Genomic DNA, 16401 nt, shown 5'->3' on the forward strand with positions numbered 1-16401 from the left:
TTTGTGTGTGTGTCTACACACACACACATATTTACAATACAGGTAAAGGAAATTGCTATCTCTAGAATGAATGGCTCCGTCCCAGCAGTGAAAATGTCGGTAACTTTAAAACTACCCTTAGACATTCTTGGGTACATCCAATGTGTCATCGTGAACAATAGAGGACCGCAAACTAGTGGGGGCCCCCTGTAATTATAAAATATCAGCATTCACAGGTTGAGGACACATTACTAAACACAATGGTGTTGGTGCACCCCTCACCATTCCCTCTCCTTACATCACACCTTGCTACACCGCCACCGTCTAGCAGATAGGAGCCAATGACCATGCAAGAAATGCTTGCATTCAGAGATAAGAGGTGAAATGTTTATTTAGCATCCTTAGTCTGTCTATTATTGTAAGGTTCCTCATTGTCAATCCAGGAATTTTATTATGATGTAAATAAACACAGAACTGCCACATCTCACAAAATGCATCAACCTCTGTAACAGGTGGAACTGTGGGCAACTGTACCTAACACACCCCAGCTGCACTTTCTAGCACTGCTCTTCAACTGTTGTCATTCCTCTTTATCCCTCTATATATGTGACCAACTTGTCTCAATAATTTTATTGGGTTGATGTATAAGTAAATGTTTTCAATATAATTTATTAAACAAATACAGATGGGTCCAAAGTTTCTTTTTTGGGCTTTAATATTTACTATATACAAAGTTTATTTTTAGCAAGTCAACAGAAGCTTTTACATATAAAGGTGATAAAAAATGTAACATCTGTTCCTACATAAACATTATTTTGTACATATTAAGAAAATAAAGATACATTTATCAAATCTACAAAACCATCATTATCATTAAAAATTACATTTTTGTTGGAGGTACATTCATTAGTACAAATCATGTACTGTACAGTAGCTAAAACAACTATCTGTGCATACTTTGTGGGAAACAATATGAGACCATGGACGATAAATTTTGGTATATGAGGGCCGTCACTAGTCGCACGTAAAATTTCGGAGCATATCGACCCCCACCTGCACAGATAGTTGTTTTAGCTACTGTACCTTTCTCTATGCCCAAAACATTGTATTTAATAGTTTCCTAATATGTGAGATGATTGTTGCTAATAGAGTAATTTTCAGGTTTTAATACAAAATCTACAGTAATGAGAAACACCACAACCTAGTCAGCCAATTTTCCTACTGTGTGCATCATAACCTGAAAGAGAGAAAATGAGAAATTGGTCATGATACTCCATTTTATAATAGAACCTGTATTTGGCAACTCATGAAAAGTCAGCCAGTCTAACTGGTTGAAAATCTGGGGTTCTTAGGACACAGAAAAGTGTTGGAACTAATTTGAAAATAAATTTCCATTAATCCTTGAGCTTGTGTGAGTGAAAGACTCGCTGCTTTCATCCTTTAGTGGTAACTGATGTATTTAAGTCTCTTCTCTATTGACATTTTAACATGCCTCTTTGATATTCGTAAAGCATACGTCACTTATTCACAAAGAAAAATTACAGTATCCTACAGTAATATTTCAAACCGAGTGGGCTAGCTGCAGTTCTCAAATTCCGTTGTAAGGCCCGATTCACACAAGCGGTTTTTTTGCGTGTGAGGACCTGCACGGTTTAGAAATTAATGAAGATCAATGGGACTGTTCACACGGAGTAAAGCTAGAAAATTCACGTGCTGAAGATGCTCACCCCACGTCTGTACTTCCACACCGCAGCGTGAAAAAACACGCCAACCATTCTAGAATTCTTCATATGGCAATGATAAATGCTAGTTTAAATGTTTACACTCATTAATAAATGTCATACACACATTCTGTGTTCTTTTGTATTGATTTAAGGTACAGGGGATGTGCCGTTTAGCCATCAGGATGTGTTCCTAAAATACAGGTTGCTAAGAGATTTGATCCCCGAGTGAACAGAAACGAGAAATATAATCTTAAACAAGGGATAACGAGGAATAATATCCATGAAAATGACACGTAATTGTGTAGTGACTCGCCACCCAGTAGCGCTCAGAGGCTGTGAGCTATGTTATTGTTCAACTCGTAATTTTGGCTAGATATAGTATAAGCAATTTTCTTCATTTTCTTTTATTCTGTTACGTGCACAGAGAATGTGCAAACAAAATAAAAAATAATAAGCATAAGGTCAAAAACTAAAAAATTGAATACACAGTTCTTATGTGGTCCACAGTTAGCCGACAGTGGAGGTAGTCCAGGAGCATTAGATTTAAAATGGAAATAATTCGTCAAAAGCTGAAATCTTCAGGAAAGATGCAGAATTTTGCTCTTAGTACCATATCCAAATTACATCACAAAATTCCTTGAGGAATTTCCACAATTAAAGATGGCGTCCACGATGGTCGCCACTGGCCTTGGGCAAATTATATCACGGTTTGGTTGAACTGTGAAAGTTCCTATGGTAATTGGGAGAGATGTGTTCTTCTTAAATCATATAATTAGTCTAAAACATTTGATTTGTGACTTATTTGTTATTAATTTGAATATTTCCATTGTTACAAGTTACGATTGAATGATGGAGTTCTATGTATTATGTGACGGGAGTATTGCTCCTGGTGATGAAACACACATTCTCAGCATAGGACTACAACATGTAATTGACTCCAGTATTGAACACGGGATTATATAGTAAAATTACATAAAAACAAATACCACTTTTGGCGCAGGCAAGATGTAGATTAGAATATATTCGTATTAAATCCATTCAGTCTTATAAGAAGCAAAAACTTGTTGATGCTGAGCTTCTAACGGTGTGATACCCCAGCATTTGATATCAAGAACGATTGTCCTTATTGTGGGGAGCACATCACTGCAGCTTGTAATGGAAGACAGCCAGTTGCACGACGGAGGTCTGTCAGTGAGGTGACGACCTTAGACTATGTCAAAACTATCTTGAAATATGCCTTTGAAAGTAATGATGAGTGGGCTGAAATTGTTCAAATCCAGGTTCAAGCAGTTAATGACTTGGTAGCAGAGGAGCCAAAATATCATCATGACTGTGCAGTGAGGCTTAGAATGGGTTGTCAGCTACAGTCTGAAAGGTATAGTCCAGTACAGTGTCAGAGTGGGCCCATGCCATACTACATTGTATCCCCATCAGTGAGGCTCTATGCTCCAAGTTCAGAGCAGCACGAGGACCTATGCCACAGCTCTGTAATTAGAGATAAACAAGATTATGACTCTTTCCGTCACTGGCTTGGGGTGCACTCCCCCCTTTTCCCTTAAAGAGTCAAATAATCTAGTGTTAACTGTGATCAGGCTCACACAATAGGGCCATTGGCTGCTCAAACAATCAAGGGTGCTTCCTTAGCAGATATGAAGCTGAAGCGAAGAGACAGAATTGTAACGGAGGACAAGATGAGAATCACATGTGTCATAAAAGATTCCCAGGAAATGGAAGAGTCCCTTACCTATGAGTTAGTCCCACAACCACCTGTGGAAGACATCAAAGAGCAAATTTGGAGTACTTCTGAAAGCTGGAGTTACAGCTCATGATACTGTACCTGAGAATATTATTGATGGTGGTCATGCACTCCATGCAGTATTGTAGCCAAAAGGGACAACCTATGATGAACTTTACTGGAGATATATGTCTTATGTTACGCATCACTACGGATTTACTGACACAACCATTGTGTTTCATGGAGCTCACAACACAACAAAAGCTGCAGAGCAACAATCAAGAACAAGTGCCTCGGCCTCCATCACTATCATTTTTAATGACAACATGAATACTGTAGTACTCAAGAGATTTTTTTTATTTTTTTTTCCCGGGGATTAGCCCACCCGGGCACAGGTCATTGACCCACATCGAGGTCTGGTGGGGGGATGATTATGATGATTATGATTTTGATTATAATAATAATAATAATAATAATAATAATAATAATAATAATAATAATAATAATAATAATAATAACAATAATAATTATAATTATAATTATAATAATTATAATAATAATAATAATAATAATAATAATAATAATAATAATAATAAAAATAAAAATAATAATAATAATAATAATAATAATAATAATAATTAATAAAAAAGTAAAAAATAAATAAATAAAAATAAAGTAATACAAATAATAATTCTAATAATTAATAAAATACAAACAATTTAAAATAAAATTCAAATAATAATAACCATAAATAAAAAAAATAAAAAAATAATCAAGAGTGAGAAACGATATTACATTATGCATGTTGTGTTGTCTTGTAAGAGTAACAATTGAGACCCTGCAATTATGTATGTAGAAGGCTCCTGGTTGATGATGATGATGGGAATTAGAAGTGGGGGTGGAGGAGAAGGGAGAAGAGAAGGAAGTGGGGGTGGAAGAGAAATCACCCTATGCTTGAGGCCGTCATCTCACCCATAAAATTTTAGGTTCACTAGGTGTAATTCAAGATTATTTTCTTTAAATCAACACTGCACTACACTATATATTGTCAATATGTTAAATAAATTTCAGAATGACCAATAATTGTACTGTAAAAATGTAAAAATAGTTTATGTTCAAGAGAGCCACAAGCAAGATGTTACCTCCACTGACCAGAGATACAAACTAACACCTTTATGGGTGAGTCAAGTGGCTGATTGGTGCACCAAAAACTAGTTTCCAGTACTCCAATTATGTTAAGTAAGTGTTAAAATGACTACAAATTTTAATATAAAACTTGGAAAATTATTGAATAGTACAACCTTCTTGATATTTACTAAAATGGGAACAAATTTAAGCCCTAGAACCAATTACTGTATTGGCGGACTAATATTCCACCTGGTGAGCAAGCGAAAACATGTTGACACGATTTCGTAAGAATTTCGTTAACCGAAATGAAGATTCTTATGGAAGGTAATTCGTTAACCGAGGGACCACTGTAGTGGTTAATGTTTTAGAGCAAATGCTATTGAAATATGAATGGCAAATGAACATAAATAAAAAGAGGGACTTAAATGAGGTAGGTTAGGGATAGGTACTTTAAAAAGGTATGTTTTATTTCCGTAGACTTTATTTACTATTAACCGACCCTTTGGATTATCCGCCGGCCCCTTCCCCCCCATATGTGGGCGGTTAATCGAGGTGTGTATGCGTGTGTGTGTGTGATATCTCCATTAGCCGGAACAATTGGTGCAGAGCACTTCCGGAAACGAGAGGTTCCGGGTGAAAAGACGACTCTCTCAAAGCCGGAAAAAATCCCTCATTCCTGGAATTTTACGGGCAACGGAAAAATATTCACTGAAGTTCCAGAAAGTGCCCATTATATCATCTCTCAAACTTGGAAAATATCCCCCATCCCTGGAATTTTCTGGGTACCAGAAAGCTTTTCTCGGAATTTACAGAAAATGCGCCTAATTTTCATTTCTCAAACCAGAATAAAACTCCCCCATCCCCGGAATTTTACGGGCACTGGGAAAATGTTCTTGGAATTTTCCATAAATGTGTCCCTTGGAAAATCGTTCCCAAAGCTGGAATTTTCCAGAAAATTCCGGCGTTGGGAATGACTTTCCAAGAAAATTTCAATTCTGATTATCGGAGAGTTCCAGGTTTGAGGGATTCCGGCTAACCGAGACATTACTGTATATACACATTTATTTATATATACTGTACATAGCTAGATAATGGATTAATTGTTTGATACAGACAGGTGCAGGTGTTAAATGTAGTTTATGTTTCAGGTAAAATTCTTTGCCCCACAATCATGTATTTAACCTTATTATGATCTGTCAGTATGGTCTGAGTTTGATATTTGTCCCTAATTTATGCACTTGTAATGTAACTGTTTATGACATTACGTACAGTAATAATATAGAGAAATATCATGAAATAAGTAAGTTCTTGGATTTGACCTTGAGATGGCCTTACTCTGGTGGGTCAATTTATTTTCCACTATAACTGCACATGTATAAGCTTGGTAACGAGTCATCATTTATAATTCTAAAGAGATAAAGTGTGACTTAGTAATACAGGTACACCACCGATTATCCGGGAACTGATGGTCCGGCACCTCCTTTAGTCCAGACAAAATTATGAGAGGGCACTTAACTTCCCAGCCTGGGTGAAGGTAGTTTTAGGCTGACTAGACTTAACAGAATATAAACTGCATTGCTGGAATCCTTGTAAGATAGTGATTAATTTGAGTATAAACATCACATAGTTTGCATAAGGGATAAAAATTTTAGTCTAGTGTAGTATATTTGTGTACAAGTTTTTTAACTCATATTTTCAGGAAGATATGTGTAACCTTCTTCATTTATTTTTACTCATTTATCTGCACACACCTTCCTAAATATATAGTGAAAAAAGGTAAAAGAAATAATTGTCCTCAGGGTAAACCTGTAATAAGTTAATTACTAAAAATTTTATGTCTAGTGCAAACTATGTGATGTTTAAACACAAATTAATCTCTATCTTACAAGAATTGCAGCAATACAAATTATATACTGCAAAGTCAATTCAGTGACATTTATAACGGTAAAACTAAAACTACTCGCGTTTTGATAACTACGCACCTTGTTATCTCCCCTCCCTGATAGCTGCCAACCCCCCTCCCCTTCCTCACAGCCAGGATGAAGGCAGTTTAGGCTTCAAGTTTTTATCTTATAAAATGTCACAACTAGACTTAGCAGAATATAAATTGCATGGCTGGAATCCTTGTAAAATAGTGATTAATTTGAGTATAAACATCACATAATTTGCATAAGAGATAAAATTTTTAGTCTAGTGTAGTACAGTACATTTGAGTACAAAATGTGTACAGTAATGTTCAAAATTATGGCTTTTTCACATTTGTTTAATTTAAGTTTCTAGCAGTCCATGGTGCTTTAGAGACACATGAGGTGCATAATTAGTGGGTCAGAGGTGTATTGTTGAATTATTATTACCTGGCCTCGGTTGATCCGACAAAACGGATAATCCGGCAAGGCTTTGGAACCAAGGCTGCCGTAAAATCGGTGGTGTACCTGAATACATGTGTGTGCTTTATGGGATTCTAGCATCATGGCAGCCATTTTGGATAATCTTAAATTGCAAAAATTCCTCAAGATGTTATGAGGCGTAGTTTGGATGTGTTATTCTAGACATATTTCTGTATCATTGCTGAAAATTTCAGCTTTTGACAAATTATTTCCATTTCTGACCTAAAATTTTTCTGATGCTCCTGGACTAAGGGAGAGCCTGGAGCAGCGTGGGAATTTCCCAGATGTTTGCTGTCTCGTGTCCCGTATAGAGTGAAAAGATTACCAAATGGTGTATTGAGGAAAAAGCCAAATAATTTTCTGTTATGATAAACTACAGTAAAGTAACACTCACCAAGTCCACGTTAGAAGCAAAGTCATCATGTGTCCTGTCCGAGGCTGGAGAGGACTACTGTTATTAGGGCCGTCACTTAGTCTCAAGAGTTGGAAGGCCAACGCCGCCACCACCACCATAACTACAAACACCACTATTGTACCACCAGCAGTACATACACTTACTCGACATGATAATATTTCAAAGATGGTGTTGATATTTATATGGAGTAAGATTTTGTAATAAAAATTAATAAATTTTAACAAATAATTGTTTTCTCAACATATAATTCAAGCCCGAGTATGTAATAAACATACTAGCTACACTAGTTAAACCATTTTCTGTAAAACAGAATAAAAAGCAATGGCCGGGAGACATTTCACACTTGGCATTTATTTTACACCACTTTATTTTGTAATTTCCAATTTTTTATGGTAGACTCATCATTATATAGAACTACTGTACATACCGGATTTTATGGCATATTAGACGCACGGCCATATAAGATGCATCCCCCATTTTAACGGAGTATTTAGGAAAAAAATTGTGTGTATTTTTCTCCTGTAGCCATAGTTTTCTTAAAACAATATACTACTGTATACTGTACTGTACTTTTACTTAAGAGTGAATTTTTAATACTTTTACCCCAAAACAATTGAAAAACCAAAATCATTACAAGCAAACTAATAATAATTTTTGTAATTACCAAATTTTAAGGCATAGAAGAACCCTGCATTCTGTATGTGAAGCTGCAGTCTCCTGAAAGCTAATGAATCCCCAGTTGCTGTCTCCAATAGGCTAAATTCTACCTAACCCAACTCCAGAATTAATAATATCTCATTACTTAAACACATTATTAGTAGTAGTACAGGCATGCCCTGACAATTCGCGTATTTTTAATTCACGTATGACACCCTGGATATACCTAAGAATGTCTAAGGGTAGTTTTAAAGTAGCTGACATTTTCTCGCCCGGGACAGGGAGCCACTCGTTCTAGAGACAGTAATTTCGTTTACCTGCATTGTACAGTGGTCCCTCGGTTAACGAACACCTCGGTTAACGTTTTACCTTCCATAAGATTCTTAACTTCCGTTACGAGTTTTTACGAAACTTCAGCATGTTTAAGCTTGCATTTGGCGGTCCATGTAGCATTAGTCGCCAATACTCGGTTTTAGAGCAATTTCATTACTATTTTAGTAAATATCAAAGTTTATACTATTCAATAATTTAAAGTTTAATATTCTTTTTAGTCATTTTAACAATTATTGAACATAATGAAATAAAGAAACTAGTTTCTGTGCCATCCAGCCTGTGAACTCTTACCCGACCTCAACATGTTTTCGCCTGCACTGACCGGGCAACCAGCTTTAGTATCAGCCCGCCAATACATTAATCGGTTCTAGGGCTTAAATTCCTTACTATTTTAGTAAATATCAAGAAGTTTATACTATTCAATAATTTCAAAAGTTTAATATTCAATTTTTTTATAATTTTAACAATTATTGAACATAATTGAAGGTAAAGTGACTAGTTTAAAGCGCAGCATCCAGCCTCTTATCACAGCAAACAGGAGTTAGTCTCTCTCTGTTTTCACTGGAGGTAACATCTTGCTTGAGACTCTCTTCAACTAAATGCTTTTTTTCTGTGTTTCCAAGCAAATTATTGGTCATTTTGAAATATATTTTACATACTGACAATATATAATGCAGTGCAGTGTTGATTTAAAGAAAATAATCTTGAATTACATCAAGAAAGCTAAAATTTTATGGGTGAAATGGCACCATGGGGTGACTTCTCTTCCACCCCAATGCCTTCTCTTCGTCCTTCTCCTCCTCCCCCATTCTAAATCCCATCATCATCATCATCATCCAGGAGCCTTCTACATACGCACCTAAAAGTAAGTGAACTTTTCTACCATTTTTGTTGAATTTAGGAAATTTTTGGTGAGCTGGAACCAATTACCCAAAAACCCATTGAAACAATGGTTTCGGTTAACGAACTTTTCGGTTAACGAACGACCTTCTGGAACGGATTGAGTTAGTTAACCGAGGGGTCACTGTATTAACTTTTTTAGTCATTTTAACAATTATTGAACATAATTGAAGGTAAAGAAACTAGTTTCTGGCGTGCCATCCAGCCTGTTAACACACCAGTGTTAACATCTTGTTTGAGACTCTCTTCAACTAAACGCTTTTTTTCTGTTTCCAAGCAAATTATTGGTCATTTTGAAATTTATTTTACATATTGACAATATATAATGCAGTGCAGTGTTGATTTAAAGAAAATAATCTTGAATTACACCAAGAGAACTAAAATTTTATGGGTGAAATGGTGCCATGGGGTGACTTCTCTTCCACCCCAATCCTTCTCACCCCCATTCTAATTCCCATCATCATCATCATCATCATCATCATCATCCAGGAGCCTTCTACATACACACCTCAAAGTAAGTGTACTTTTCTACCTTTTTTGTTGAATTTAGGCAATTTTCGGTGAGCTGGAACCAATTACCCAAAAACCCATTGAAACAATGGTTTCGGTTAACGAGCAACCTGCTGGAACGGATTGTGCTCGTTAACCGAGGGACCACTGTACTTTTCTGTGAGCTGGAACCAATTACCCAATATCCTATTGAAACAATGGTTTCGGTTAATGAAGGCCCCTCTATAACGAGTTGTGTTTGTTAACCGAGGGACCACTGTATATGTATGTGTACACACACACACACACACACACACACACAAAACACATACAAATAGATAATAATGGGAAAATCCTCTCACAAATAATCAGAAATAAGACAACAAAATGTATTAAAATGTGTGAGTCTACCCTCAAGTCAACTCCGTGCTTTGTTAATAAAGTTTAATAACAAAGCACGGAGTTGACTTGAGGGTAGAATCTCACATTGTTAATACTTTTTTGTCTTTTTTCTGAGTATTTGTGAGAGGTTTTTCCAATTATTAACTTGTATGTGTTTTGTGTGTGTCTACACACATACACACACACACATACATATACAATACAGGTAAAATAAATACAGTAATTGTCCTGAGAGCAAACACAAAGGGAATATACATTTCTTTGCACACGAGTTAGCTGGCTCAGTGAAGGAGCGGGAAGATGGCGCAGAGTGCAGGGGGTGGGGAGCTTTGCTAGGGAATTGGCAGAGGTAGGGTCCCAGCAGGTCTCCATTGCTATGGTGAAGCAGGGAGTCTATGCAAATGGCAACTGTGTTAAACTTTAATTTGGCTTTAATTTAGTGGTTTGGCATTACAATATTTTTTGTTGTAACTTATTTATTGGTATTTTTATTTATTCCTCATATTTACTGGTACTGTATATATTATTTTAAGAAAACTATGGTTACAGGAGGAAAATACACACAAAAGTTTTTCCTAAATACTCCCTGCTGAAATGGAGGGTGCGTCTTATATGGCCACGAGTCCTATATGCCGTAAAATACCATACCACATTTTTGTTTTTAAACATTTAGTATATTTGTCGGAAGATACGGACAATCAGCTTTTTTGGACAGGTCGTCCCCCCCCCCCTTTTTAGTCTGGATATTCGAGAGTTCACTGTATGTCTATTATAATAAATCATTAATCTGACTCCTCACCAATATTGGAAGCATAATGTGTTGTCCAATGGTAGACCCTGCTGTCATATGGCATCACAAATATTGTGGCCAAGTCCCAGGTTGCTGATCTGACTTTCTGCCTCATTTACACACACTTGCAGGGTCTCAATTGTTTCTCTTACTTTGGCAACACAAAATACATACATCATTTCTCACTCTTGACCTTTATTTTTTTCATTTTTGTATATATTTATGGCGCTTTATTATTATTATTATTATTTTTCCCCCAGGCCTTGATGCGAGTTAGTGACCAGTGCCCAGGTGGGATAATACCAGTAAAAAAGTAATAAATAAATAAATAAATAAATAAATAAATATAAAAAATAAATAAAAAATCCCCCCCATTTACATTATTTCTTATGGGGAAAATTGCTCTGATATTGAGGATGACTTTCAGGAACACATCCTTTGCAATAACTGGGGTATTCCTGTACTGTAATAAACATTATGTTCACTGTGTCCAGTTTCTTACAAATCAAAGAAAAATAAAAAATATATCTTACCATTTTCCACAAAATTTCAGAGGTTCTGGCATTTAATTTTACTTGGGTCCAAGCATGTCTTCTGGTCGCACCCATTTATCGAATTCTTCTTCAGTCAAATACCCAAGCTTAAGTGCAGTTTCTTTCAGCGTCGCTCCTTCCTTGTGAGCTGTCTTGGCAATTTTAGCTGCCTGAAAAATAAAAAATAAAATTATAATTCATACAGCATTGACAATCCACATACCGCATATCTCGGCCTACAAGACGGAATTTGAAAAAAAAAAAAAATCAGCCCAAAGTTAGGGGGTCGTCTTAAGCACCAGAGATAAAATTCTTACCTCTTAAATATTGCAGTTTAGCGTGTCAAGAGTGGTGATGGAAACATGGTAAACCACTCACAAGGTCCTGCCACTAATTATTTTATACTGAAACTTACGTTTGGGAAGCTGGATTAAAATGAAGATTACCGGTATATTAAAATAATAAAAATGTATTATAAACCAGTCTAACATACCGTAAAAGAACAATATACCCCGGTAATAAACACAGCTGCTATCATCATCCCCCCCCCCCACCCCCATTTGCCAGTGACAAGAAAGGGAAAGTGACCTTGACTGTGACCGCCTGTGGCTATTTTTAGCCGTCCTTGTGTTCGGAGGTGGTCAGTAATGCATATCTGTATATTTACTGATCATAACACTTATCTCCTATAAATAATTAATTTAAATTTTATTCTTTTACAAAGAATATTCAGTAATGACTGTGTTAATTCTTGAAACTACCGACAGTGGTAAATTTAGGATGAGAATGATGAACAGAAGTCACGTCATGGATTCGGAGTTTGGTCCTTAATGATCACCATAAATTTCTGGTCAACTTCACCTACCAGGTATAATGGTAGCCTCCCTTTTTTGCAAAACAAGTATATAAATTAAAGAAAATACTTGCAGTGTGTTTAATGTATTACAGTATATTATAAATAAATAAATAAACAAATAAATCGGCAAATCTATTTCAAGTAAATGGAAATATTTTACTCACACCAACATTAGTTCCAGTTAAATAATTGACGCTCAAGTGAGTCACTTGTGTACACCAGCCGGTAAAATTTGATGCCAATACTTTAAGTGAATTGGCCTTATTTTAAATAACCAACCATAAATAAATGCAAAAAGGAAAAAAGATCAAAGGTGAGAAAAATTTTATTGTATGTATGTTGTGTTGTCAAAGGAAGAGAGACAATTGAAACTCTGCAAGTGTGTGTAAATGAGGCAGAAAGATAGATCAGCAACCTAAGACTTGGTCACAATTTTCGTGATGCCATATGGAAGTAGGGTCTACCATTAGACAATACTATACATTATTCTTCCAATATCTTCCCAGGCAGGTAGTATCTCCCTGTTTGGTAGCTGCCTGAAATTTTTAGTAATATTACTTTGATACAACATGATAAATTAGACAAACAATGAAAATAAACAAACAAAAGTTATTTACCAAAACCTTCTCTCTGAGAACAGAGGGTAATAGATGGAGGGGAGATAAGACGACTATTTATAGCCCGTCTTTGTGTAGGAAGTCGACCGCACTATAAATAATTCATTTAAAATTTATATTCTTCACATAGAATATTCAGTACATGACTGATTATAAAATAGGCCGAGATATACGGTATGTAATATTTATGTGTGTGTGATGTAAACAGAGCGCTTGGCCTCTCTCTCTGTGTATGGATGTAATTCGTGGTTTACAGTGAGTGATACGAATGTCGTAAAATTACTAGGCTGAAGGCGCCTGAATACTACTTAAACACAAAACTATGTTAATTGATCACTGTATAATAAATTCATTCACTCATAATTTAAAATTCCCTTATCATCCTGTGTTATATACAGAAATACTTGAGTCCCTGAGCGAGTACACAAAAAGAAAACGAAGGACTAAGACATCCTGAAGTGGATAGAGAACGGACATCTCTACTGGGGGACTCAAACGTTTCTCATGTTTTGTGGGCGCTGTAGCATAATATGAATAATATGTAAATTACAATTTACATATATATACTGTATGTAAATTGTAAAAATTTAAATAAAAGGGAAAAACTAAATACGTAGCGTTTAAAGTGTTGTGGCTTGGCGCGGGGTTATGCAGTGTTTACAGTTCACGTTCGACATCACATGTTTAATTGATTTATGTGTTTTGTTTGTGAACAATTGCAGAAATAATTTATGTAATATTTATGTATACAGTATACCTGTACAGTATATGTAAAATGTAAAATTTTAAATAAGAGAAAAACAAAATACATAGCGTTTTAGACTCGCGCGCTCTGTTTATTCCACACGTTCAGTTTGAAACACGTGTGAAGTTTTTAAGCGTCCTCAGTGAATTCTGATTACGGTACTGTTTCTCCAATTTTGTGACTATGGAAAAGAAGAATATCTCTGGGAAGCATTCTGGTGATCGCATTTCCGGTGGTGATCGTAAAAGAAAGGCTATAACACTTGAAGAAAAGCTTGATGTTGTCAATTGTTTTGAAAATAAGGAAAGAACTTGTGATATTGTGCGTGCAACGGGAATAAAGGAGTCTACTTTACGCACCATTAGAGACAATGCAGCAAAGATTAAAGCAAGCTGTATTGCTGGAAAAACCTTGAGTGCTAGCAAAAGTGTGAGATCAAGGCCAAAGGAACTTGAGGAGTTGGAATGGCTTCTAAGTGTTTGGATAGAAGATCAAATGAAAAGCGATCTGGGACCAGCTTCCTCACCATTAAAGAGAAGGCCTTATCAATATATGAGGACCTAAAGAAAAACTGCACCTGATGATGATGATACTGTTGATGACGATGACAACTGTCAAATCCTGTCTGCATGACTCAACATCAACCTTCTCCCCCATCAAGTTATTTTCATAGTTTTTCAAGGTAAAGTGTAACATTTACTGTATGATTTCATTATTAGATATGAATGTAACATTTACTTAGACTGTTAGGCTAACTTCGAAATTTTTTTCCGATTTGGAGTAATCTGCACCTAACCCTATTTTCTCCATAAGCCCTGTTATTTCTATTACGCGAATTTCTATAACACGATGTTTTACAAGAACACAACTATCGCGTTATAGCAGAACTGACTGTACTGACAAAATGAGTCATGGTACCTTGTCGTATCCAATATGTGGGTTGAGGGCAGTGACAAGCATAAGACTTTCATGCAGAAGCTTGTTGATCTGCTCACGGTTAGCCTCAATGCCCACTACACAGTTGTTAACAAAGGCATGACAACTGTCCCCAATGAGCCGAATGGACCTGGAAAAAATAATAAATAATAAAAACAACAATAATAATAATAACAAAAAAATTACTTCAATAAGGTGCAGATGTTTTAATTTTTTGTACTATTATCTGCTTAAAGTTCATGTAATACACCAATCAGCTTTACTCCAATATCACCAAAACATCTTGGAACAGATGTTTTATGGCCCACAAATGCAGGGATAGGTCTTGGGCTAAAACCAAGATATTTAAAGTTTAGATCACTCAGACCAATACAGCACTATTGACCATGCGTTATGGACAGTATCATTTAAGGTCATATCCCACTATTTTCAAGTAGTCATTGCCTTAAAAAAGTACACACAATGTGCTGGATATAATGTGTACTGTATATCTGCACATAGCACACTCTAAAAACCTATGATGTGAATATGTATGGTATGTTTTAACAGTTCACTGGTTCACATGTTCTTGGCAATCCTTACCTGCAATAAATTTATGAAATCTTTTACCTGACCAAACTGAAAAATTTCTTCTGTATTACAGTACAATTATGCAACCACAAAAAAATCTTTAATAGTAATGATCTCCCTTTATTAAAGAAGGTGTCAAAATGGTGGAAATCTGAAGACAAAGTATATATTCAATACAGGGGGTCCTTGTTATCTGCGGTTAATTGGGACCGGAAAAACGCCTCTGATAACGAATCCACTTAGAGCAAGGAATTAATCCCATAAGAAATAATGGAAATAGGTCAAATTGGAACCATGATTGTACACGACACAAAAAAAATTTACAATACACCTTTTCACATATCCGTTGAGACATTGTTACATAACTATTTGACAAATTTCATAACCAAATGACAGAACACATATCGAATGACAATCTAAAATAGCTGTTCGTTCATGCTAACGGAAGTGATTGACATAAGTTATGAAGTTGACAGACGTGAACAATAAACCGACAGTCTACATATAGTTTGAGAATGTAACAATTGGAGAATGACATACCACCAACAGTTATTTTAGATTGTCATTCGATATGTGTTGTCATTCGGTTATAAAATTTGTCAAATAGTTATGTAACAATGTCTCAACGGATATGTGAAAAGGTGTATCTTAACAATTATTTATCTTAGAAACATTTGTTAAACATTTGATAACACATTATTTTAAGAAATTATTTAACTTTATAAGTTATCTAACGTCCTTAAAGTTCATTGGTGTCTGTGTGTTGAGGCAACGTACATTGTGCCAGCGACCCAGTGGTCCAAACAATCGTTGCCGGTGCACACTTACTCCAATGGTTCATTGAGACAAAATATTTATTATAATGATTTAAAAATAAATTTTTTTAACATAATAAAATATTTTTATTTACTTGGCTTCAAAGTCTTGATTGGATTGATGGAGGTGGGTGTTAGGGGATGGAGGATTAGTTGGGGGATGGAGGATTAGTTGGGGGATGGAGGATTAGTTGGAGGATGGAGGATTAGTTGGAGGATGAAAAAGGTGGATTGTCCACTCCCACTCTTCTTTCGCCAAATCACTTCTAATTTTACATCTATACTATGGCTAGTGCTTCCTTTTAAGCACTCCGCCCTGTTTGGGTTGGGAACTCATGGCAACAAAAATTATAAAATAATTCACCACAACATGCACAAAAAGACACAACA

General features: G+C 35.7%; 1 protein-coding gene across 7 annotated transcripts in view; it reads right to left on the minus strand.

Annotated features, from left to right (window-relative positions):
* Positions 1-632: 632 nt before the first annotated feature.
* The window catches only part of LOC121878027 (fumarate hydratase, mitochondrial-like), a 31926-nt gene continuing 16157 nt past the window's right edge, over positions 633-16401 (minus strand). For 4 of the 7 annotated variants that reach the window (XM_042383987.1, XM_042383984.1, XM_042383989.1 and 1 more), the window contains 3 exons: positions 14609-14756; positions 11473-11642; positions 633-1216 (listed from right to left, as the gene is read on the minus strand). In XM_042383987.1, the coding sequence (XP_042239921.1) occupies positions 11511-11642; positions 14609-14756 (280 nt within the window). In that variant the 3' untranslated portion in view covers positions 633-1216; positions 11473-11510. The other 3 variants (XR_006091086.1, XM_042383986.1, XM_042383985.1) reach the window with 3 other exon arrangements.

This window comes from Homarus americanus, unplaced genomic scaffold (genome assembly GCF_018991925.1).
Source record: "Homarus americanus isolate GMGI-L3 unplaced genomic scaffold, GMGI_Hamer_2.0 scaffold40244, whole genome shotgun sequence".
Taxonomy (NCBI): domain Eukaryota; kingdom Metazoa; phylum Arthropoda; class Malacostraca; order Decapoda; family Nephropidae; genus Homarus; species Homarus americanus.